The sequence below is a fragment of the Scyliorhinus canicula genome, chromosome 1 (assembly GCF_902713615.1).
Source record: "Scyliorhinus canicula chromosome 1, sScyCan1.1, whole genome shotgun sequence".
Lineage (NCBI taxonomy): Eukaryota > Metazoa > Chordata > Chondrichthyes > Carcharhiniformes > Scyliorhinidae > Scyliorhinus > Scyliorhinus canicula.
The window spans coordinates 62,098,364-62,123,493 of NC_052146.1; the positions used below are offsets into that span (position 1 = coordinate 62,098,364).

Here is a 25,130-nt window from a genome sequence, read left to right on the forward strand (position 1 = left end):
ATGTGGCGACTAAGGGCTTTTCACAGTAACTTCATTTGAAGCCTACTTGTGACAATAAGCGATTTTCATTTCATTTCATGTATAGATTGGTACCAAAGAATAGATGCCAAGCTCAAGCCGTCTCACCTCATAGTTAGGAATATTAAATTACTGCCCAGGGTATTAAGTTGAAAAGTATCCGACGTAGAAAACATTTAATGAATACCAAAGCAATGATGTACATTCGACAGGGCCACTTTGTAAACTATCACTATTAGGGAAAGAGCCAATGGTTTATAGTCAACAGGTTCTCACAACAACGACATCTTGTTACAGCACCGTAAACATATTAAAATATCCCAAGGCACTTCAAAAGAAGTGATGAGAAATTTCCAAGCCACATAAGCAGATGTTAGAATAGAGGCCACAGGTGTTAAGGAAGAGAGAGAGGTGGAGGGGCAGAGGTTGAGGGAGGTTGGGCTTAGGGCCACTGATCGTGGAACCAAGCAAATGGGGATACACTAGACAGAGGATGGAAGAGTTTGGGGGGTTTTAGCAGGCTGCAGAGATAGGGGCCATGAAGGGATTTGATCACAAGGATGAAAATTTTGAAATTGATGTGTTGCTTGACCAAGATTCAACGCGGGCCTGTGAGCAAAGGGTGACTGATGAGATGCCTGCCTCTAGAGCACTGGAATAGTCAAGTATGGAAGCAACAGAAGTATAGGTAAGGATTTCAATAGCAAATGGGCCGAGGCAGGAGAAATTAAGAATTTAAGACCCAATCGATGAGAAAATGGTTCCCGGGACCATTAGCTCAGTTGGCTGGCGAGCTAGTCCATGATGCAGAGTGAAGCCAACAATTCCCATACCAGCTGAAGTTATTCATGAAAGCCTCACCTTCTCAACCTTATCCCTCGCTGAGGTGTAGTGATCCTCAGGTTAAATCATCACCAGTCAGCTCCCTCCCTCAAAGGGTCATCTGGGACTATGGCGATTTTACATAGTATTATGGCAGACTTAGGCTATTCAACCCAACAGTGCTAGGCCAGTGATTATACTCCACACTAACATCTACTTTACTCCATCTCACCCCATTAGCAAATGCTTCCAATACGTCCCCTCTCATTTACGTAATCAGTTATTTCTGAAATGAATCCATATTATTTGCCTCAATGTATGAGAAAACATTGGCAATTATATAATACTTTTCATGACCGACACGCATCTCAAAGCGTTTTACATCCATTGAAGTACTTTTGAAATGTTGGGCAGGAAGGGCGGCATGGTGGCACTGTGGTTAGCACTGCTGCCTCACGACGCTGAGAACCCGGGTTCGATCCCGGCCCCGGGTCACTGTCCGTGTGGAGTTTGCACATTCTCCCCAAGTTTGCGTGGGTTTCGCCCCCACAACCCAAAGATGTGCAGGTTAGGCGGATTGTCCACACTAAATTGCCCCTTAATTGGAAAAAATTTTTATTGAGTACTGAAAACAAAGAAATATTGGGTGGGATTCTCCGGCTGCGTTTGCCGCAAGAACGTCACGGGTGAGCCGCGTAGAATGGAAAAATCCATTGACCTCAGGCGGGATTTTCAGGTCGTCAGGCTGTTGGTAATGAAAGTTCCATATTCTAACACTCACCGAGTAAAGTTGTTCCTGCAGAATTCCCTATTGACTATATGGCACAATGACTCCCTGATGGAACCATCAATTCACTAGACACGTGCTTTAAGATATGAACAGTGGTTTTAATCTACTTACAACAGAGCCAGCCTGTTCCGTGTTGAACTCTCGATGAACTGAACGACTGGCTCTGAGCATTGGTATTTATACAGCAGTCCAGGGGGAGGAGTCATGAGCGGAGCCAAGGGTGGAGCCCTGTACAAACACCTAAGCATTCCCAGCGCTACTCCCCCTAGTGGTCGGGCAACGCAACTGTGCTTACAAATGCATGGTCTCATGTATATACAATACAGTGTGAATTACGGAGTTACATTCACCACATTCACCCCCTACAAAAAAAAATCAAGTCCGGCGGGGGTGGTGGTTCATAAATTGAGTCTGTCCGGTGGTCGGACTGTCTGCTGCGATCTGCGAAGCACCGGGGAAGGCAGCCTCTTGTGGTGGCTGGACGGGTGTTGTGTGTTGGGGTACGATGGCGGACTCCAGGGAAGATCTCGTCCGAGCTCCATACCCGTCTGGTTCGACTGGGGACTGAGGGCGCTGGGGGTTAGCCGGTGCGGGCGCACAGAACAGGTGGAGCGAGCTAGTGGGCTCGGGAGCACGAAGGGGTGGCTTGGTTGCCCGGAACTAATGCAGCGAGCTAATGGGCGGCAGGATGGGGTGTAGGGTGAGGGGTGCATCTGTAGTGATAAAGGGGATGCTGGATCCGGCGGGTGCAAGGTCCCGGAGGGTTACGGTGTCCTGACGGCCGTCAGGGAACTCGACGAAGGTGTACTGGGGGTTGGAGTGAAGCAGGCGCACCTTCTCAACAAGGGGGTCGGTTTTGTGTGCCCTGACGTGTTCCCTCAGAAGTACGGGGTCCGGTGTCTTCAGCCATGCCGGAAGTGAGATCCCCATGGTAGTGCCCCTGGAAAAACTGAAGAGCCTCTCGTGAGGGGTCTGATTGGTCACTGTGCATAAGAGGGACCTAATAGCGTGGAGCGCGTCTGGGAGGACTTCCTGCCAATGGGAGACTTGGAGATTCCTGGACCGGAGGGTCAGTAGGACGGTCTTCCAGACCGTCGCGTTCTCCCTCTCCACCTGCCTGTTCCCCCTGGGGTTGTAGCTGGTAGTCCTGCTCGAGGCGATGCCCTTGTCGAGCAGGTACCGCGCAGCTCGTCGCTCATGAAGGACGAACCCCGGTCGCTGTGCACGTGGCTGGGGAAACCAAACAGGGTGAAGATACTATGCAGGGCCCTAATGACTGTGTGGGAGGTCATAGCAAATGGGAAGCGGGAGAACGCATCTATGACGTTTAAGAAGTAAACGTTCCTGTTAGTTGAGGGGAGTGGCCCTTTGAAATCGATCGCGAGGCGTTCAAAGGGCCCAGAAGCCTTGACCAGGTGGGCCGTGTCTGGTCTATAGAAGTGCGGTTTGCACTCCGCACAGATCGGGCAGTCTCTGGTGACGGCTTTTACCTCCTCAGTAGAGAAAGGCAGATTTTGGGCTTTGATGTAGTGGGCGAGCCGGGTGACCCCCAGGTGGCAGAGGTTGTTGTGGATGACTTTCAGGCGGTCGATCATCGCACTGGCGCATGTCCCGCGGGATAGGGCATCTGGGGGCTCGTTGAGCTTCCCCGGTCAATACTTAATATCGTAGCTATCGGTGGAGAGTTCGATCCTCCACCGCAGGATTTTATCGTTTTTAATTTTGCCCCTTTGCGAGTTGTCAAACATAAAGGCAACCGATCATTTGTCGGTGATGAGGGTGAACCTCCTACCTGCGAGGTAGTGCCTCCAGTGACGAATAGCCTCCACAATGGCTTGTGCATCTTTTTCGACTGCCGAGTGTCGGAGTTCCAAAGCGGAGAGGGTTCGGGAGAAAAATGCGACTGGTCTCCCTGCCTGATTTAATGTGGCTGCTAGAGCTACCTCTGAGGCGTCGCTCTCTACCTGAAATGGAGTGGATTCATCCACCGCCCGCATGGCCGCCTTGGCGATATCCTCCTTGATGCAGTTGAAGGCCTGGCGCGCCTCAGCTGACAGGGGAAATAGTGTGGCCTTAAAGAGTGGGCGGGCTTTGTCCGCATATTGAGGGACCCACTGGGCGTAGTTGGAAAAGAAACCCAAGCACCGTTTGAGGGCCTTGGGACAACGAGAGAAGGGGAGTTCTACGAGGGGGCGCATACGGTCCGGCTCTGGGCCCAGGACTCCGTTTTCCACGACATAGCCGAGGATGGCTAGTCTGGTTGTGCGGAAAACGCATTTCTCCTTGTTATAAGTGAGGTTTAATTTCCGAGCCGTCTGGAGAAAACGGTAGAGGTTGGCGTCGTGGCCCTGCTGGTCATAGCCGCAGATGGTGACATTGTCCAAGTACGGAAACGTGGCCCGCAGCCCGTACTGGTCCACCATTCGGTCCATTGCTCGTTGGAACACCGAAACCCCGTTAGTGACGCCGAAGGGGACCCGGAGGAAATGGAAGAGGCGGCCATTGGCCTCGAATGCCGTGTAGTGGCGGTCCTCCGGGCAGATTGGGAGCTGGTGGTATGCAGACTTCAGATCCACCGTGGAAAAGAGCCAATACTGGGCGATCTGGTTTACCATGTCTGCAATCCTGGGGAGGGGATACGCGTCAAGGAGCGTAAATCTATTTATGGTCTGACTATAGTCGACAACCATACGGAATTTTTCCCCGGTCTTCACGTCCACCACCTGAGCTCTCCAGAGACTGTTGCTGGCCTCTGTGATCCCCTCACTGAGAAGCCTTTGGACCTCTGTTCTGATAAATACCCTATCCTGCAGGCTGTACCGCCTGCTACAAGTGGCTACGGGTCTACAGTCCTGTGTGAGATTGGCAAAGAGAGGAGGGGGGGAGATTCGCAGCGTGGCGAGGCTGCAGATAGTGAGTGGGGGCAGGGGCCTGCCGAAGCTGAGGGTGAGGCTCTTAAGGTTACATTGAAAATCTAGGCCTAATAAGAGTGGCGCACAGAGTTCGGGCAAGACGTAGAGTTGAAATTTTGCATTGCTAGCGCCTCGGATTGTGAGTGTCGCGGCGGTGCCGCACGGGGAAAACGGAGAGCGAACAGCGTCTTACCAGATCTGGGTGTATGAAGCTCTCAGTACTCCTGGAGTTGAAAAGGCATGGCGTGCTGTACCCGTTGATTTGGACCTCTGTCATCGAGTTTTGCAGATGCTTCGGGCGCGATTGGTCCAGAGTGACTGCGCTGAGTTACGGGTAGTCGGCTGCTCGATCAGCTGTGCTGGAGTGGCCCGGGATGACTGCCCTCTGAGTTCGTAGTCGTCGAGGTAAGTTTCAGAGTTTGAAGGGGATGGATCCCAAGATGGCCGCCCCCATGAGTCACACATGGCCGGCCACATGGAGGAGGATTGCCAAGACGGCTGCCCCCATGAGTCGCACATGGCCGGTCGCATGGAGGAGGATTGCCAAGGTGGCTGCCCCCATGAGTCGCACATGGCCGGCCGCATGGAGGAGGATTGCCAAGATGGCCGCCCCCATGAGTCGCACATGTCGGGTGGGGGCGGAGTCGGCATATAGGCTGCAGCATTTTGGGGCCTGCGGGCCTGTGAATTCAGGGAACGAGTGCTTTGGGCCGTGGGAGGGTTAGAGGCTGGGGCTTTCTTCGCCAGACACACTCTGGCATAGTGTCCTTTTCGCCCGCAGCTGCTGCAGGTCACGTTGTGGGCCGGGCAGTGCTGCCGCGAGTGCTGATTCTGGCCGCACAAGTGGCAGGCTGGGGCAGCATTGTGGCTGGGCGGCCGCACGGCGCAGGCCTGGGGGAGTCGCTGGACGGGGGCCCATGACGGTGTCGCGGGGTCCGCGGGGAACGAGGTGAGGCTGCGGAAGGAGACATCCATAGTGGTAGCAAGTTCAACAGTCGCTTCAAGATTTAGGGCCCCCTTTTCCAGCAATCGCTGGCGCACGTAATTTGACCTAAGGCCCGCAACAAAGGCATCGCGTACAGCAAGTTCTCTATGTTCTGCTGCGGTAACCGCCTGGTAATTACAGTCACTAGATAAAGTTTTAAGCTCTCTCAGGAATTCTGCGAGCAATTCCGTAGGCCGCTGGCGGCGAGTAGTGAACACGTGTCGCGCGGAGACCTCATTTACAGGCCTTACATACATTTTGTCGAGTAGCGCTAGGGCTTCAGTATACGAACCGCCGCAGTTTAGTTGAGTAGAGATTCTGTGGCTCACCCTCGCGTGCAGTAGGCTCAGTTTCTGCGCCTCTGTTGTTTCGGCTTGCTTGCTTCTGCCAGGTAGGCTTTAAAGCAGCCAATGAGAAAAAAATTATTTTGCCTCTGCATCCTGTGGGTCGAGTTCCAGTCGCTCAGGCTTGAGGGCTGATTCCATGATTGATCCTGACTGTTTCTTAAGTAGATTAAATTGATGGAACCATCAATTCACTAGACACGTGCTTTCAGATATGAACAGTGGTTTTAATCTACTTACAATAGAGCCAGTCTGTTCCGTGTTGAACTCTCGATGAACTGAACGACTGGCTCTGAGCATTGGTATTTATACAGCAGTCCAGGGGGAGGAGTCGTGGGCGAAGCCAAGGGTGGAGCCCTGTACAAACACCTAAGCATTCCCAGCGCTACTCCCCTAGTGGTCGGGCAATGCAACTGTGCTTACAAATGCATGGTCTCATGTATACACAATACAGTGTGAATTACAGAGTTACATTCACCACATTCACCCCCTACAAAAAAAATCAAGTCCGGCGGGGGGTGGTGGTTCATAAATTGAGTCTGTCCTGTGGTCGGACTGTCTGCTGCGATCTGCGGAGCACCGGGGTTGCAGCTTCTTGCGGTGGCTGGACGGGTGTTTTGGGTTGGGGTACGATGGCGGACTCCAGGGAAGATCTCGTCCGAGCTCCATACCCGTCTGGTATGACTGGGGACTGAGGGCGCTGGGGGTTAGCCGGTGCGGGCGCACAGAACAGGTGGAGCGAGCTAGTGGGCTCGGGAGCGCGAAGGGGCGGCTTGGTTGCCCGGAACTAATGCAGCGACTTACAAATGCATGGTCTCATGTATATGCAATACAGTGTGAATTACGGAGTTACATTCACCACATAGGGTAGATGCAGGGAAGATGTTACCAATCATGGGTGTGTCCAGAACCAGGGTTACAGTCTGAGGATTCAGGGTAAACCATTTTTGACAGAGTTAAGGAGACATTTCTTCACACAAAGAATGGGGAGATCCCCCTCACCCGGACCACACACCCACCAGTCCCCCCCAGCTCCCGCCGAAGATGCCCCGGCCAGCGAATGAGCTCCCCCCCGCCCCCCGCCAACTGTGGCAACGCTGGACACAGTCCACAGCCGCCACGCGATGTCCCCGAAAACTGTGAGGACACGCGACTGACACCGTGTCGCCCATTTGGGGGCGAAGCATCGGGGGAGGGCTTCAGTCCTGAGGCCGTCCCAATGGTGTGCGGTGTACTCAGTGATTATGTCATTTTCGAGGGGGGTGGAGCGTCCGAAAAACAGCGCCGCCCCCAATTTTCAGCGGATTCTCCAGTGAATCGCCGAACGCGATTTCGGCGTCGGCAATCGGAGAATCCAGCCCTAAGTGTTGATGCCGGGGCAGGATTTGTGGAGTTCCACGACAGCTAAACTGGAACCGCGCCTGGACTGATTCAGCTACCGTTGGGGGACCGGCCTCACGTGGAACATGATCGATTCCAATGGAAAATAATGTTCAGATTCGCCGGGGTCAGGATTGACATTGAGAGGCTGACAAGCTGCAGCTGCATATTAGCATTACCCACATACTCATCACAGCCAACAAGATGGCACTATCTGCGCTGGAGTACAACCATCTGATTGATGGGTCGGCTGGGGCCAGAGGGTACCCTGGAGGGGTGGTCTGGGCGGGGTACCATACGACCCGTGGCTCTAGGTTCACAGTGGAGTCAGTGGTGTGCGCAGCCGCATGGCTGCCTGGCAAGCTGCGGCAATAGTGTTCCTGCCTGTCCACCCCAACCCCACGCCCACCTCCTGGCCTCGCCCGCGACTTCCCTGAGCCCTCGCAGAAGACCCCCTCGGCCAGCGGCAAAACTGTCAGCACACTATGACGATGTTGGATACTTTTGGTAGCCCCTCTCTCCCCCTCAGCAGCCACAGCATCTGTTTCAGGATTTTTGAAAGCACAAGTGAACGTCGCCATTGGGAATTCCCCAATTCCCCCGGTGGAGTGACAGGATCGCGCAGGCCCCGGAGACTATCAGGTCAGGCCTGGTAATAATAATAATAATCTTTATTAGTGTCACAAGTAGGCCTACATTAACACTACAATTACGTTACTGTGAAAATCCCCAGTCGCTCCGCTCAGGCGTCTGTTCGGATACCATGAGGGAGAATTCAGAATGACCAATTCACCTAACAGGCACGTCTTTCAGGACCTGTGGGAGGAAACCAGAGCACCCCAAGGTAGAGTTGGCCCCCCGCCAACTGTGGCAACGGGGAGAATGTGCAGACTCCACACAGACAGTGACCCAAGTCGGGAATTGAACCCGAGTCCCTGGCGCTGTGATATGCCAACGGTATTTACTGTACATGCGGAGTGGAACACTTTAATGCCGCTATCAAGGCATCAGAAAATTGCGATTTGGCGTGAATCTGGCCACGATTTCACCAATTCTCCACCCAATCGCATTTTGCGATTCTGGCGTCGGCCGACAGAGAATTCCACCCCATATCTTTTGTGGATCCTTTAGCACTTCTGTTGTTAATGCTGACATGGTCAATGATCCAACAGAATGTGAGTCATACAGACCCATCTCACTGCTGAACACAGATCCCAAAATACTGGCGAAAATCTTAGCCAAAAGGCTAGACGACTGCGGACCAGAAGTGGTCACAGAGGACCAGACGGGCTTTGTCAAAGGTAGGCAGCTAACCTCGAACATCAGGCGCCTGCTAAACATGATAATGACCCCATCCGGGGAGAGAACACCAGAGGTGATCGTCTCCCTTGACGCAGAAAAGGCATTCAACAGGGTCGAATGGAAATACCTCATCAAGGTACTGGAGTAGTTTGGGCTTGGAACAGGGTTCACCCCCTGGGTAAAATTCCTATACAACGCTCCCATGGCGAGTGTACGGACCAACAATACCAACTCCCGATACTTCCAGCTGCACAGGGGCACCAGACTAGGATGCCCACTGTCCCCACTGCTGTTCGCTCTTGCATTCGAACCGCTAGCAATTGCGCTCAGAGCAGCAAAAAGCTGGAGGGGGATCCGAAGGGGAGGGAGAGAGCACAGAGTCTCACTCTACGCAGATGACCTGCTCCTCGACATTTCGGACCCGCAAAGCAGCATGGACAGAATCATAGCGCCCCTGAAAGAGTTTGGAGCCTTCTCGGGCTACAAACTCAACATGAGCAAAAGCAAGATCTTCCCGGTACACCCGCAAGGGGGGGGGGGGGGGGGGCGCAGCGCTAACGGGACGGCCGTTTAAACAAGCCCGACACAAATTCCGCTACCTTGGGATTCAAATAGTCCATGACTGGAATGGGATCCACAAATGGAACCTCACCAGCCTGACAGACAAAGTAAAAAAGGACCTGCAAAGATGGAGCACACTCCCATTCTCCCTCGCGGGAGAGTCCAGACGATGAAAGTGAACGTCCAAATACTCAGGAGCCCAGGTACCTCTTCCTATTCAGATCCATCCCAATCCACATCCCCAAGGCTTTTTTCAAAGCAATAGACAAACTAATCATGGCGTTCGTATGGGGGGGAAGAATGCTAGGATCCCAAAGAAGGTCCAGCAAAAAACAAAATACAGGGAGGGGCTAGCCCTCCCAAACCTACAATTCTACCACTGGGCGGCGACGGCCGAGTGAATAAGGGGATGAATCAAGAAGCCAGAAGCCGAGTGGGTGCGCGCGGATGAGGCCTCCTGCATGGGGACCTCCCTCCGGGCCCGCTGTAGCCACCTGGGTTGGCCACTTCCCCACACAAAATGGAAGAACGCAAAGGTTACAGGGAAAAATGGACAGTTGCAAAGAGACAAGCAGTTTGCAGAATCCCCCGTGTATTCTAGCTGCTAAAGAAACCAGACAGCATTGTAACTAACGAGCTGCGCATATTAAGTGAGCGATACCCGGTGATTCCCAGGCACAATGGGCACAACAATTAGAAGAGATTGAAACATTCTATAGAAAGTCAGACATCCCGGCGCCAGTGGAGTCTGAAACAAAGGACACAAATAAGGTGGAAGGAACCGCCCAGTGATCGAGGAACAGCCCCGTTATTGGGGAAATTCAAATCAATCGATTGGGAAGAGACCCAATCGATTGCAGGTTTATAGAGGGTCCGCCCAGAAGGGCGCGAAGCCCCTGGGACCTATAAAAGTCAGGTCCCAGGACTGATTCTTTCTTCTTGACCAGCCGGCCCTCCCAGCAGAACACCTTTGCAGCAGAAGACCTTGAGAAGGAGAGGCCTGGCCAGCAGCCGCCATCAAGTAAGTGTCATACAACGCACGATACAAGAGTAGACACTCCTGACCCCTTTAGTCCACACCAACTGGAAGCCTGCGTATCCAGGACAAAGCAAGAGGCCATTGTTCCCTGATCCGGCAGTTCCCTTATTCCAGATAAGTATTGGCCTGTTAGTGGTAGGAATAGCCTAGTCTTTTAGTGTTATATGCATGAGTAGTAAATAACTGTGTAATAATAAACGTGTCTTGTTTGAACTTACTAACTGGTGTATTGAGTCATTGATCTGAACTTGAACCTGAATTTTGTGGCGGTATCATAAGGATACCTGGCGACTCTAGAGCTAAGGAATAAAACAGAGCCATTTGAGTGTAAAGCACACTCACCCAGAATGAGCAACAGCGCCACGGCGGAACTCCCATCCCCTCCCAAAAACACTCCAGCAGCCCAGTGGCGATAGCCACCCTCCAGTCCTGCAACCAACTACTGGAGCAATTTGGCCTGACCAAAAAGTCGGACAAAGCTCCCATCTGCAACAACCATAGGTTCGTACCAGCGCTAACTTACACCACCTTTAAAAGGTGGGGACAGGACAGAGGGACACTGACAGTCAGGGACCTGTACACTGACAGCAGGGTCGCAACAAGGGACAGCAGGGCAGCATGGTAGCATAGTGGTTAGCATCAATGCTTCACAGCTCCAGGGTCCCAGGTTCGGTTCCCGGCTGGGTCACTGTCTGTGCGGAGTCTGCACGTCCTCCCCGTGTGTGCGCGGGTTTCCTCCGGGTGCTCCGGTTTCCTCCCACAGTCCAAAGATGTGCGGGTTAGGTGGATTGGCCATGCTAAATTGCCCGTAGTGTTCTAAAAAGTAAGGTTAAGGGGGAGTTGTTGGGTTACGGGTATAGGGTGGATACGTGAGTTTGAGTAGGGTGATCATTGCTCGGCACAACATCGAGGGCCGAAGGGCCTGTTCTGTGCTGTACTGTTCTTGGTGTTGCCCAGAGTTGCGGGGTACTGGACAGCCTTCTTCGAGACAATGTCCAAAGTGGTGGGGATAAAGGTGGAGCCATGCCAGAATGTGGCGGTCTTCAGGGTATCAGACCAGCCAGATCTATTCCTGGGGAGGAGGGTGGACGCCCTTGCCTTTGCCTCCCTGATCCTGTTCGGCTGGCGGTCAGCAGCACCACCCAAAGCTGAAGACTGGCTGTCCGACCTCTCGGAATCTCTCCAAATGGAATGTGGGAGCCATTCACTCAATTGTTCCGGGACCTGTTTGCAGCCAATGAACAAGCAGAAGAATAGCCAGTTAGCCAAGAATCAGGGGAAAGTAGCCAAGGCGGGGGAGGGAGGGATAGACCAGGGATCGTAGCTAAACCTAAGAGAAAAGAAAGGCGAACCACAGGGGATGGGGGGATGGGGGGGGGGGGCGGTGGAAGGGGGGGGAAGACAGGGAACAATAGAGGGGAACCAGTGAGGTGGGGGGTGGGGTGACAAGGGAATGACAGCTGGAAGGAGGGCACGAGAAACAACGACAAACTTGGCATCTACAGGAGCAGAGAACAAGGAAAATCTGGGCGAAAGACAGGACGAACGGCTGAAGCGGAGGTGATCGGGAGACGACAACGGCAACAAAAACTGTCCGGGAGAAGCAAGCAACAACATCAACACCAGATCCATTTGCGTAATTGTTCTGTATTTGTTTCCCTGGCGCTCAAGTGTATATCTACCCCCCCCCCCCCCCATAAACAGATGCCTACTTATGTGCTCTTAACAATACTGCCAATTGTACAGAGCAGCTGTTGAGCTAACACATAATACCCCACCAGTTATTTTATTCTAGCATTTTTTTTTGCTGTTTGTTTTGTTTTTTGTGCGGGTTCCCTTCTCTTCTATGTATGTATTCTATTTTGTGTACATAACGGTAAATATACCTTATTCAAAAACACAATAAAAAACATTTATATAAAAAAATACTGACATGGTCAGCCAGTGTAGACCTTTCCACTTTATTACATTCAAGATACTATATAAATACAAGTTACTGTTGTTGTTCGAGATTGTGGTTCGAAGAATGGAGCTCCAAAATGGAAATGTTGGTGTCAAATCAGTGTTGTTATCTGGATCTGTTTGCTCTGCATGTTGTAATTAGCCTTTAAGGGATATCAGCATGCAATCAATGGAAGGAAAGTGTGTCATGTAATCCAATCTAGGTTCCGTTTCTGCTGTCAGCAGTGCACACACACAGATCTGATGCCTTCAAACTTTATACCTAATGTGGTAGTATGGCTAGAGAGATCATATTACCGGAGAACCATTGGTTCCAAAGATGCCATTGGTACAGCAGCCTCGCTGCCCATTGGCCCAGGCAAGTCATGTGCCTCTCTGCCAATTGGTTGTGGCTGGTGTGCAAGTTAGGTGGATTGGCCATGTGAAATTACCCCTGAGTGTCAAAAGGTTAGGTGAGGTTGCAGGGGAGTGGGCCTAGGTAGGGTGCTCTTTCAGAGGGTCGGTGCACACTCAATGGGTCGAATGGCTTCCTTCTGCTTTGTAGGTTGCCTATGATTCTATGAAATATAAATTCCTTAAAACTACCTTTGGTTTCCTAATATAAAGGTATTATGTCAAAATAACATGACACTGCATACTTCCAGAAAACATTAACTGTACAGATCTTTATCAATATGAAAGTCTGTGCACTTCAGGGCAGAAATGTGTACGTGTACTTTTGTAACCATAAGAGGACATGTGGCATTAAAGAAACGCATGCTGTAAATCCAATAACCTCACCCCCATCATCTCCATATCTATCCTAACAATCTCATTTCATAATTTTATAGATCTCTGTTCAGGTGCTTGTCTGCCTTCACTCTGCTTGAGGAAAGAGCCTCAGAGTCATATTATCATGTCAGAGGTCGGAATCAGGAGGCGGGGCAATCCCACTGTCATGATTCTATCTCTGTCGCAGCAAGTGGAATCTTCCAAGGACCCAGGCCTAAAGTGGCCCGGGGGTGGACCTGCTGCCTTAATCAGGTCAAAATGCCCCCTTCCATTCGCAATAGGTCTTCGCCTGGTGTTTAACTACATACAGATAAACTTTCTGACTGGTTTAAACATCACCTACCCCTACCCCCTCAACATGTAATCCCCGCATATCCCCATCCCCAAACCCTACATCTCTCCACCCCCTCATTCTCTCACACCCTTCACCTCCCTGCATCCCATCACCATTATCCACTTTAGGAACAGAACTTACAAGCCCTATTATAACAGTTGGAAGATGTTGAATAGCCCATAAAACCTCTGGAATAAATGAACAGACTCTTCAAAGAACTGTATAAACTGCGTGAAATCCTTATAAAATAATTAGGCAGTTGGATTGTGGCCATGATCCCATAATGCTCCTTGAATAAACAAGCAGACTTTGGAACTGCCACCTTACTACAGCTCCACACTGAATACATAAGACCAATGGCAAAAGATGAAACATTTACACTTGGTTATCATATTAGGCTAACCTTCCAATATTGTGATAGTACACTACCTTTTTATCCATTCCATGAACATTTCTCAACTCAGCTAACGACTTTTCCACATTTACATTGTTGACAGCTTGCTAGCTGGCAAAAGTAACAATCTGGCAAACACATTGTTTAATGGGCAGTTACATTTTTTATTCATTCATGGGATGTGGGTGTCACTGTTTATTGCACATCCCTAATTGCCCTTGGACTGTGTGCCTTTATAGGACATTTCAGCGTGACCCACGTTGCTGTCAGTCTGGAGTCACATGTAGGCCAGATCAGGTAAGGATGGCCGATTTTCTTTCCTAAAGGACATTAGTGAACACAGATGGTTTTTACAGCAATTGACAATGGCCATAATTAGACTGAAGTTAAATCTCAGCATCCAACTCAGGGGGCATCGATTCGAACCCAGGTCCCTGCATTACTCGTCGAGTGATAATAACACTACACTACCACCATCTCTCTTCTTCCAATCACAGCATTATCATAACAGATCCTGATGAACGATTAATGCTACAGGAAACAAAGATGGACTGTAAAGGAGGCAAAGCCATTTTACTTGCTTTAAAACTCTTGACACTTCCAATCCATGGTCCGTGCCTTTTTCATGAACAAAGTCACCATAGTCCCAGATGACCATAGCTGCTTCGAGGGGGAAAGCTGATTGGTGGTGACGTAGCCTGACAATCATCACACCTCAGGCGAGGGGCAAGGTTGAGAAGGTGGAATCTTCATGAATAACCTCAGCTGGTATGGGAATTGAACCTGTGCTGTTGGTCTTGCTCTGCATCACAAACCAGCGGCCCAGCCAACTGAGCTAAACCAATCCCTGATGACCCATACCTCGCCATGCAGCTGTTGTAATGTTCAACCACTTCCAGGAAAATAAATTGTACCTTGAGCGGGCTGTCAATGAGCTCACAGCACTGTCAGTTTTACCTTTCGTGGAAGTGGCCAAGCTTTGGGGAGCACTATTTCACCCCCCCCTCGCCCCCCTGGTCCCCGTCCCCGGTCTCATGAAAATGGCTGTGTGCAGCTGCTCTTCTTTTCAATGGTGCCATTCGGGACCACAAAAATCCGACCCGCCCAGTCTCTTCAATTATTTCTCACAGTTACCAGTTCAAAATCGCCTAAATGAGTTGATTATTTTTGAAGAGAAAAGCTGATATGTGCTTCCAGCTTGTTGCTTGCGATTGTCCATCACAAAAAATTGAGATGGGAACATCAAAAGATTAAAGGTCGAGCCAACTGGATACATTCCCAGCAAATTTTCCACCATTAAGCATTCATCCAATTCTCTTTGCCAGTTATCACTGAATCTTTTCTCACCACCCTATCCAGATCATGCGTGCAGCTTTCTGCGGGAGAAATGATTTCCTCATGTCACCATCAGTCCTTTCATTGATTACAGACACTGAAACAATTCAGTCAATTTTTCTTTCCTCTCCTCAGACAACTGCCCAGCTTATCATGTAACCAAGCTGGAAGTTCAAATGCAGAATTTTGTGCGGTCCATCGTTCGAATTCCTAAAGAACCCCTGAAGTGCTGCAAACAACTAGTTTTTTAAACCCATTAGATGTTGTAGGTTCACTGTTACCAAAGCTGCAGCTGACACGGAAGAAAGAAATGGCACCAAACGTCACAGTATAGCTGGGAGATTTGGGGCGAGTTTCTCCGTCCCGCCGCGCCAGTTTTCTGGTTCAGCACGCCGTCGGGATTTTCCGTTTCTCCGGCTGGTCAATGGGGTTCATCATTGTGGGACAGCCCCACGCCGTCGGGAAACCCCCGGGTTGCCGGCAAAACGGAGAATCCCGACGGTGGAGAATTCAGCCCATGGACCATTCAACATTATTCGCAGCATGCTTTACAATACTAGACTCGTAATGCTTTGGGCACCAGGGTTCGAACCCGAACCACGGCAGATGGTGAAATTTGAATTTAATAAAAATCTGGAATGAAAGGACTAATGATGACCCATGAAACCATTTTAGATTGTCATAAAAACCCATCTGGTTCACTAATCTCTTTTATGGAAGGAAATTCGCCGTCCCTACCCGATATGGACAACATGTGACTCCAGACTCCAGACCCACAGCAATGTGGTTGACGCTTAACCACCCTCTGAAATGGCCAAGCAAGCCACTCAGTTCAAGGGCAGTTAGGGATGACCAATAAATGCTGGGCCAACCAACGACGCCCACAGCCCACGAATGAACAAATTAAAATAATACAACAACCCAATCTTTTGCATCACTGATTTCGCACAGACCGGCCTGTGGTCCATTCAGTGACATGTTGAGAGATGGAAGGAGGATCATTAACCATGACAGGAGCACGGTGGACCACAGAGAAGCTGTTTCACAGGGAATGTTTGCTGCCAGAGGATTCTTACCATTTATATTCTCGATTAGATCTGTCCGCCCTTGGATTCGTAATGTTCCACTTGTGCTGTTTCCTTCTCCTTTTATCAGTGTGTACTCTCCTCTCCCATTGAAGGTAAAGTTAGCGCCATCAAATGTAAAGAGATGTGGGTCTCCAAATGCTGTGCCTGGAGAAGAGTTGAAGTCATTCAACATCTATTGTTAAACTTTAGAACTGTTGCTCTGTTCTTTTAAAATCAACAGGACTCAGAATGTCGCTGTTTTCAGGGTTCAGATTCATGGCGGGTGGGGGGGCTGGATTTTACAGGATAGCGTATTCGCTGCACCCCCAACAGAAAAGTCCACATCCCACCCACCCAAAACCTGGTTGGGCCGCAGTGATATTACGCTGGGAGCAGCCCCAATAGTTTTAGAGTGGGACCACTGCCCCCAACGGGGAGCAAGTCCTGTCCTGGAGAACTGCCAGCCAATCAGTGCCAGGGTTGAACAGTAGCCATTGCTGGGACTGCAAGCAGTTAAAACTGTTGAGATACCCGCCTTGCCTGGCGTACATCAAAAATCAGCAGAGGCAGAATGAGGCACTTAAGTGGCCCTTAATTGGACACTTATAGACCTCAATGACCCAAGTGAGCGGACTTCCAGGTGCCTCACCCATTTAACATAATAGAGGGGACATGTCAGGATGGGTAAGGAGGTGACAGGTCAGGTACCACAACCCCTGCATTCTAATATGCCAGAAGGGACCGTGAGATTCACCCCATGGTTTGCAATTCAAGAATCAAGAGTGTTTTTCAACTTGCTCCCCAGACCTGGTGTGGTGAATCAGACGCCCATTTTAGACACTGCCCAGATATAGCTTCATTACCCCTCTTCATGACTGACAGCAAACCGAACAGTCAAAGCTGTTGAGCTACCCGCCTTGCCCTGTCGTATATAATATGGAAGGTGACGGGAGACCTGGTCAAAGAGATAGATGTTAAGAAGCATCTTAAAAGAGGAGAGGGAGTTGGAGACGCGGAGAGATTTAGAGTGGGAGTCCCAGAGATTAGAGCCTTGGCAACTGAAGGCATGGCCACTAATGGTGGAGTAAAAGATGTTTTCTACATTTTATCTTCTTCCATTCTTGGAAGACACCTCTAACACTGCCAACGTCCATTGGCTGGAGTAGATTGAAACTCTCAGTATTTTGGGGGCGAACCTTTGTGTTTCACATTTAGCAAAGCCTTTGAATATTGAACTTTGTGCGTTCTGGTCAGGTCACACACCCTGAGGATAGTGCCCCTGGATATAAGTTTGATTTTGGGCAATGATGTAAAATTGAGATAAAAAACAAGGGAGAGATACAACAGGTCGTTGATCCATTAATGGCTGGTTTGCGTTGTTGCCAAGAGTCAGTGGAGCACAAATTTGATAGTGAAATGCCCAGGCCCTCAAATCACCACTAAAAAAAATTTCCGACAGTGAGAGGACAGACCTGCCTCTTGGGGGGGGGGACCAACAGCTCAAGTACCTATGTGGTTCGAGCTTCCTCTGCCTGCCCATATTGGCTCAGTTTAATACAAGTTGTTTTGTTTGTTACTGGCAACAGCAACATTCATCGGGCAGCCTCTTGACAGCCTCCAGAGGCTGAATGTCCACACATCCCCCTCGAAAGCTTTCAAAATGCTAATGCTGGATCGGCATGTTAACGGGGGAATAATCTGCAGTCAATTACCATTAAATGTTATGTTTAGTGTTGCATAATGTTTTGGCTGGCTCAACTAAATTGAGAACAGGCCTGACAAACAAATCCTAACTTTCATCGTGTTTGGCAACTCTCGGGGGCATTGAGACTGTCCATTTGTGTCTAACTGTTGCCTCGCATGTCATGGCACTGGACAGCCTCAATTGTAGCAGGGGAGGGGGGGGGGCTTACTTACCCACTTTTGGAGGCCTGTAGGTCCGGCAGCCACTTGAGGGCCGATGCCGGAAGTAGTATTGGCAGTGATCAGACCACAGGCAGCAGTAGTAGAAGCTAATCACGTCATAGAGGCCGTGAGAGAAGCCGGGAACCCGCGGGGGGTTCACGTACGGCGGGGAGCCCCAGTCGTGCCCTCGGTCGGGGGTGCTGCCTCCGATGGAGTCTCCGGTGAGTATCTGCCTGCCGTTGGCATCGTAGCAGCATTGCTGTCCTGCTCCATACTGAGGGCTGGTGGAGCAAGAACAACAGATCAGTGGGAGAATTTTCACCAACAGGAAAAGCTGCCAGTAACAAACAGGAACACCATTTATTATAAAGTAATAAAATATCCCGAGTTTCCTCAGCGGACCACAAAACAGTCACGTAAGCAGATATTAGAATATGTGACAAATAATTTGGTCAAAGAGATAGGTTTTTAAAGGGAAAAAAAGAAAAAGTAGCATTTATATTACGTGACCAACGGATGTCTAACGTATCTTTGAAGCGTAAACACTTGTAATGGAGGGAACACACCAGCAAATACACACAACACTCTCATGACCAGGTCATTCATTATACAACGCGAATTGAGCGTTAGGTATTGGTTGGGATGCTGGGGTAGCTCCCCTGTTCTTCTCCAAAGCAGTGCCACAGGATCTATCACATCACACCCAAGGAGGCAGACTCAGCTTATCGTCTCATCTGAAAGCTCTGGAATGGAACTTGAACCTGGAGCCTTGCAAATCCAGAGGCAAAAGTGTTCATCAGCCGAGCCACAGCTACCACAAGGAAACTTGCAAAGGGCAACGGTGAGTGAGAGGCAGAGGAGATTAGGACGGAAACTCCGCAGTTAGGGCCTTGGCAGCCAAAGGCATGGCTGCCAATGTCGGGGATGATCAAGAGGGCAAAATCGGACGGGAGCCATCTTGGAGGTTTGTGGGCCTGCACCAGGTGGCAAAGAAAGATAGGGGTGAGGTTATGGAGGGATTCAGACATAAGGGAGAGAATTCTGAGTCATTTAATTCCTGAACCAGAAACCAGGGCAGGCCAGTGAACACCAGGGTTGATGGGCAAACAGGGCTTTGTATAAGTTTGAATACACAAGCTCACAATATTCCAGCAAGCATATCAGCAAGTTATTCTAATGGATACTGCTCAAGATTCCATTGATGTCAAGCAGAGAATTCTTCAACAAACACGAGCAGAGGAGGTTAACACGGGGCGGCCGCGGCAGCTGTCGTCACGGGAGGGATGGGAAATTTTGCGAAGCCGCCAATAGTCAGCTGACAGTTGCTGGCAGGACTGAAAAATCCCAGTCACAGTAACCAACCCTTGGAAAAACTTCTTGGGGTTCCACAAAACAATCGACTAACAAATGATAAGCATGCTTCAACCAAAGCAGCACGGTAGCACAAGTGGCTAGCACTGTGGCTTGACAGCGCCAGGGTGCCAGGTTCGATTCCCCGCTGGGTCACTGACTGTGCGGAGTCTGCACGTTCTCCCCGTGTCTGCGTGGGTTTCCTCCGGGTACTCCGGTTTCCTCCCACAGTCTAACGACGTGCAGGTTAGGTGGATTGGCCATGCTAAATTGCCCTTAGTGCCCAAAAGGTTAGGAGGGGTTATTGGGTTACGGGGACAGGGTGGAAGTGAGGGCTTAAGTGGGTCGGTGCAGACTCAATGGGCCAAATGGCCTCCTTCTGCACTGTATGTTCTATGTTCAAAGAGACGGATGGTCCTGAAATATCTGACTTCTCAATCCGGTGTTATACCACAATGACACATGTAATGCTCAGGATTGCATCAATAATCATTCTGGTTAGCCTTCTTAACTTGACCATCAATGAACCGTGAATTGTTGCAATACAGAAGATGGCCATTCGGCCCATTGTCTGCGCCAGCTCTCCAACAGTGCAACTTGCCTGGTGCCACTCCTCTGGCTTCTCCCTGCAACCCTGCACATTCTTCATGTTCAGATAATAATCCAATTGCCTTTTGAAAGCCTCAGTTGAACGTCCCCCACCACACTCTCAGTGCATTCCAGATCCTGACCACTTGCAGTGTGAATCTGCCTCCACCACACTCTCAGACAGTGCATTCCATATCCAAACCAATCGTTGTGTGAATCTGTCTCCACCACACTTACAGTCAATGCATTCCAGATCCTAACCAATCGCTGTGTGAATCTGTCTCCACCACACTCTCAGACAGTGCATTCCATATCCAAACCACTCGCAGTGTGAATCTGCCTCCACCACACTCTCAGACAGTGCATTCCATATCCAAACCAATCGTTGTGTGAATCTGTCTCCACCATACTCTCACCAGTGCTCCAGTTTCCTCACACAAGTCCTGAAAGACATGCTGTTAGGTAATTTGGACATTCTGAATTCTCCCCCATTGTACCTGAACAGGCGCCGGAATATGGGGACTAGGAGCTTTTCAGAGTAACTTCATTGCAGTGTTAATGTAAGCCTATTTGTGACAATAAAGATTATTAGACAGTACATTCCATATCCTAACCACTCGCTGTGTGAATCTGTCTCCACCACACGCTCAGACAGTACATTCCTGATCCTGACCACTCGCTGTGTGAACCTGTCTCCACCACACGCTCAGACAGTACATTCCTGATCCTGACCATTCGCTGTGTGAATCTGCCTCCACAACACTCTCAGACAGTAAATTCCAGATCCTAACCACTCGCTGTGTGAACCTGTCTCCACCACACGCTCAGACAGTACATTCCTGATCCTGACCATTCGCTGTGTGCAATGTTTTTCCTCACGTCTCCACTGCTTCTTTTGCCAATTACCTTGAAGCTGCGGCCTCTAGTTCTCAATCCTTCCACCAATGGGAACACTTTCTCCTCTATCCAGTTCCCTCATGATTTTGAATACCTCTCAACCTTCTATTCACTAAAGTAAACAGTCCCAACTTTTCCAATTTGTCTGTATAACTGAAGTTCCTCACCCCTGGAACCATTCTTGTGAATCTTTTCTGCACTCGCTCTAGCGTCTTAGAAGTTGACCGTACCTATCTATACTGTTTTTGGCTTCTGTCAAATCCAGCGTCTGGATCTGCAACGGTCATTAACATAGTTGCTGACCAATCAAATCCTTTCCTCTCCAACGTTCCCCCTACCCACCCAAACCAGCTGGTCCCACAAAAGTAATGGCAAAGAGACAGAGATATATATCTTCAATACAGAGTGGCTGGTGAAGTTGTGCCATTCACAGTTAAACCACTAGGTGGAGCACTTTGTCAGAAGAAGCAGTGCAGAGATAGGGATAAATACAGGGACTGAGATAAACAGAGCGAGAGTGAGACAAAGGGAAAGGCAGAGATAGAGAGATAAACACAGTGACAGAGATAAACAGAGAGAGAGAGTGCAAGGGTACTGGCTCAAACCATTCTAATGGGACTCCTAAAGAGAGAGCGTTGAAAACCACAAACACAAATAAAACAATAAAGATTATACCAAGCGTGTTCTGTTGTTATCAACAGCCATCAAATTATGACTTTACGGACAGAATTTGAGTTGTGTTGTTTGGAATGTGCTCAGTAATGATTGGATCGACTGCAGAGATCCACTGCCCAGAGAACCATTGAAATATCAGTGGCTGCAGTCATCTCGATGAAAGAAAGGAATATTTTTGTAAACTCCTTACCTCAAGATATCGAAAATGAATTACAGACAATGAAGTATTTCTGTTGCGCAGTGTTATAACCTGACTGCTTACAACTGGCTGGGGACTAATGGAAATCCCACAATCCTTTGGGAGTATGAACTTCGCCAATGAGGGGGGCGGAGAAATCATTAGCAGATTCCCTGGCCAGTTTGGAACCGGCTAGAGGAGAGTGAACAGCTGCTGCTGTTGTATATATATGTCATTGTAAATAAATGTTATTTCTTTCTATCCTTCAACTCGTGCTGGATTCTTCGTGGCCCTCACAAAACTGGTGACGAGGGTTAAAGTGAATAGCTGTCTACACTGCTGAAGCCACCTCCCTGGATTTTTGTTGGATACAGGTTGGAAGTTGTTTTCTATTATACCATGCCTCTGTATGGACGTTTGGATGTTTTTGATGCTGTGCTGGAAAGCTGGAACCAGTCGCACAACGGATGCATTACTATTTCCGGGCAAACAACATCACCGAAAACGAGTGCCAGGTGGTCATATTGCTCACCGCCTGCGGCCCGCATATGTTTGGGGTGATTAGGAGCCTTACGTACCCAGGTGCGCCGGACACCAAAACATTTCCTGAACTTGTGAACGTAGTGGGGAAATATTTTAATCCAACCCCGTCCACGATAGTCCAACGTTACCAGTTTATTACCGCTGAGAGGACCCCAGGAGAATCCTTTGCCGAGTTCCTATCCAGGCTAAGCCGGATTGCGGAGTACTGTGACTATGTTGTGACCAAATTGAAAATGTTGGTCCAGAGTTATGTCTGGTGGCCAGGCCTCGACACCGACATTGAGGCCCAAAACTGCTCCATTTGCCAGGAGCATCAGAAGCTTCCGCCAGCTACGCCCCTACATCACTGGGAATGGCCAGGGCGGCCTTGGGCGTGCTTGCATGCGGATTTCACCGGCCCTTTTCAAGGATCCATGTTCCTTCTATTAATCAATGCCCAGTCTAAATGGATAGAGGTGCATAAGATGGGAGGCACAACGTCCTGCACAACAATCGAGAAGATGCGTTTGTCTTTCAGTACACATGGCCTCCCCGAGGTGCTGGTCACGGACAATGGCACTCCATTCACAAGTGAGGAGTTTGCGAGGTTCGTGAAGTTGTACGGCATACGCCATATCCGTACTGCCCCATACCACCCGGCTTCAAATGGGTTGGCGGAGCGCGCAGTGCAGACATTCAAACAAGGCCTAAAGAAGCAATGTTCTGGGTCGATGGACACGAGACTGGCTCGTTTTTTGTTTTCATATAGGACCACCCCACATGCAGTGACTGGGGTTAGTCCCGCGGAACTCCTAATGGGCCCGGAGACTTTGCACCCACCTTAGCATGGTTTTCCCGGACATTGGTGAAAAGTACGTTGCACCCAAGAACGGCAGGGACATGGTTTTTCTCAGCATCGGTTGATTCGGCAGTTTGCACCTGGTGACCCAGTTTTCGTTTGGAATTTTGCTGGTGGTGCCCAGTGGGTCCCTGGCGTTATCTTTCATCAAACGGCCCTATCTCTTACCAGGTGCAAGCCCAGGGTCGTCTCCAGCGCAAGCATGTAGACCATGTTCGGTTCAGAAGACCGTTTCTTCCAAAGATTCCCCGCCCCCTGAGCTCATTTCTACAGCCACAGAGACCAGACGCAGTGGAAAGTATTCCTCATAATCTTCCTCTGGTGCCGCACTCAAAGCCTGCGCAGGTCGTTGCAAAACCGCACGGATATAGAGGCGCCGGGATGAAAGAGGCAGCAGACTCTGACTCCGAGATGGAGACACAGGACGCCTCAGAGGGGGAATCCTCGGGCCCACGGGCCATGAATGTACAACCGTTACGCCGTTAATCACGGAAGCGCCATTCGCCATTCTCGTTACATGCCACCTGATCCAGTGCCTCATGCAAATGGTGTCCGGCCTGCGGCAAAACGAGTCCGATGCCCTCCTTCGCCAGGGTCTTCGGTGGATTCCTTGGACTTTGGAGGGGGAGGAATGTATAACCTGCCTGCTTACCATTGGCTGGGGACTAATGACAATCCCACAATCCTTAGGGAGTATGAGCTTCCCCAATGAGGGGGGCGGAGAAATCATTAACAGATTCCCTGCATAAATAAAGCTGGCCAGTTTGGAACCGGCTAGAGGAGGGTGAGCAGCAAGGGAAGTTGCTGCTGCTGCTGTTGTGTATATATATATGTTATTGTAAATAAATGTTATTTATTTTTATCCTTCAACTCGTGCTGGATTCTTCGTGGCCCTCACAAAATGCAGTCACTGTTGTAATGTAACAAGCACAGCAACCAGTTTGTAAATATCCAGTTGCTGCAGACAGCAATGTAAATATGATCAGATAATCTGTGTTTGTGATGTTGGCTGAAGAATATATATTGATCGGGAGTTGAGGGAGAACCTCACTGCTTCGTTGTCAAATAGTACCTGAACTGTGGGATCTTGTGGATCCATCTAAGAGGGCAGACAGGGCCTCAGGTGAATGTTTCACCCAATGTTTGCGATATAAGCACCTTGTTGGTAACTGAGCTGAGCTGACCTCCTACTTGTTGTGGGAGTCACCCGATTTTCAGTCCATCGATTTCAGACCCCCCCACAGAAGCAAAGTTATCCTCCTGGGCCTCCTTCCCCTGCACTGAGGTTAACTTCCCCTTGGCCCCCTCCTCCTTGTCTCACCCACTCCTTGCGCTGTCCTTCTTTCATCCATGCGCCCTCTCCATCTCCCCTCCCCCCTGCATTCCCCTCTTGGTTCCTCACATCACTCTGCCTCCTCTATCTGCATCTTCATGACCTTAATTTGCATTCCCTCCTTTCCGCTTTTCCCCTCCTTTCCTGTCTCCCCTATCCTCAGTTGTGTTCCTGCCTCCAAACCATGTTCAACTTGAGAAGTGTTTTTGGGGCCGATTCCCACCGTACCTCCCTGTTGCAGAGCTGCACTGGCCCCAGCAACTTGCCTTCCATTTGCAGTGACCCTGTCCTCAGGTCTGTGAGCTGTTCATCCTGTACAGGGAAGGTGCGCCACCTAGTGCCTTATCTGTGAAATGATAATGACTGGCCCTCAACGGCAAGATATTTACATTGAATTGACAGCACAGACAGATCATTCGACCCAACACTTTTATGCTCCTCAGAAGGCTCCTTCCAACTTACTTTGTCTAACCTTTTCTGAATTATTCTCTCTCTTTTGTTTCCCCCTTCAATCCATCCATGCTATTTCCTCAACTAATCCATGCTATTGTTTCTCTTCCTGCGCCTAGTGATGCACAAGGCTGACTTTTATCTGTTTCCATAGCTAGTTTTTTACGGATGCACTTTTCTTGGCCATCAAGTCCTGATGTGGGACTCGAACCCGGGGCTTGTGGCTCATAGTGAGGGACACGACCCACTGCGCCACAAGACCTCTGTGGGATTTATTAGTAAATATGTTATATTCGTGATGTTCAGATTTGTGCTCCTGTCAAGTGGAAACATCTTCACTACATCATGTTTAACAGT

At 49.8% G+C, this 25,130-nt stretch overlaps 1 protein-coding gene across 1 annotated transcript in view; it reads right to left on the reverse strand.

Moving 5' to 3' along the window:
* Window positions 1-25,130, reverse strand: part of susd2 (sushi domain containing 2) — a 123,992-nt gene that overhangs the window by 40,851 nt on the left and 58,011 nt on the right. The window contains exons 10-11 of the mRNA XM_038791464.1: window positions 17,934-18,202; window positions 16,026-16,181 (exon numbers count right to left, since the gene is read on the reverse strand). Of these exons, the coding sequence (XP_038647392.1) occupies window positions 16,026-16,181; window positions 17,934-18,202 (425 nt within the window). The remainder of the gene's footprint in view (window positions 1-16,025; window positions 16,182-17,933; window positions 18,203-25,130) is intronic.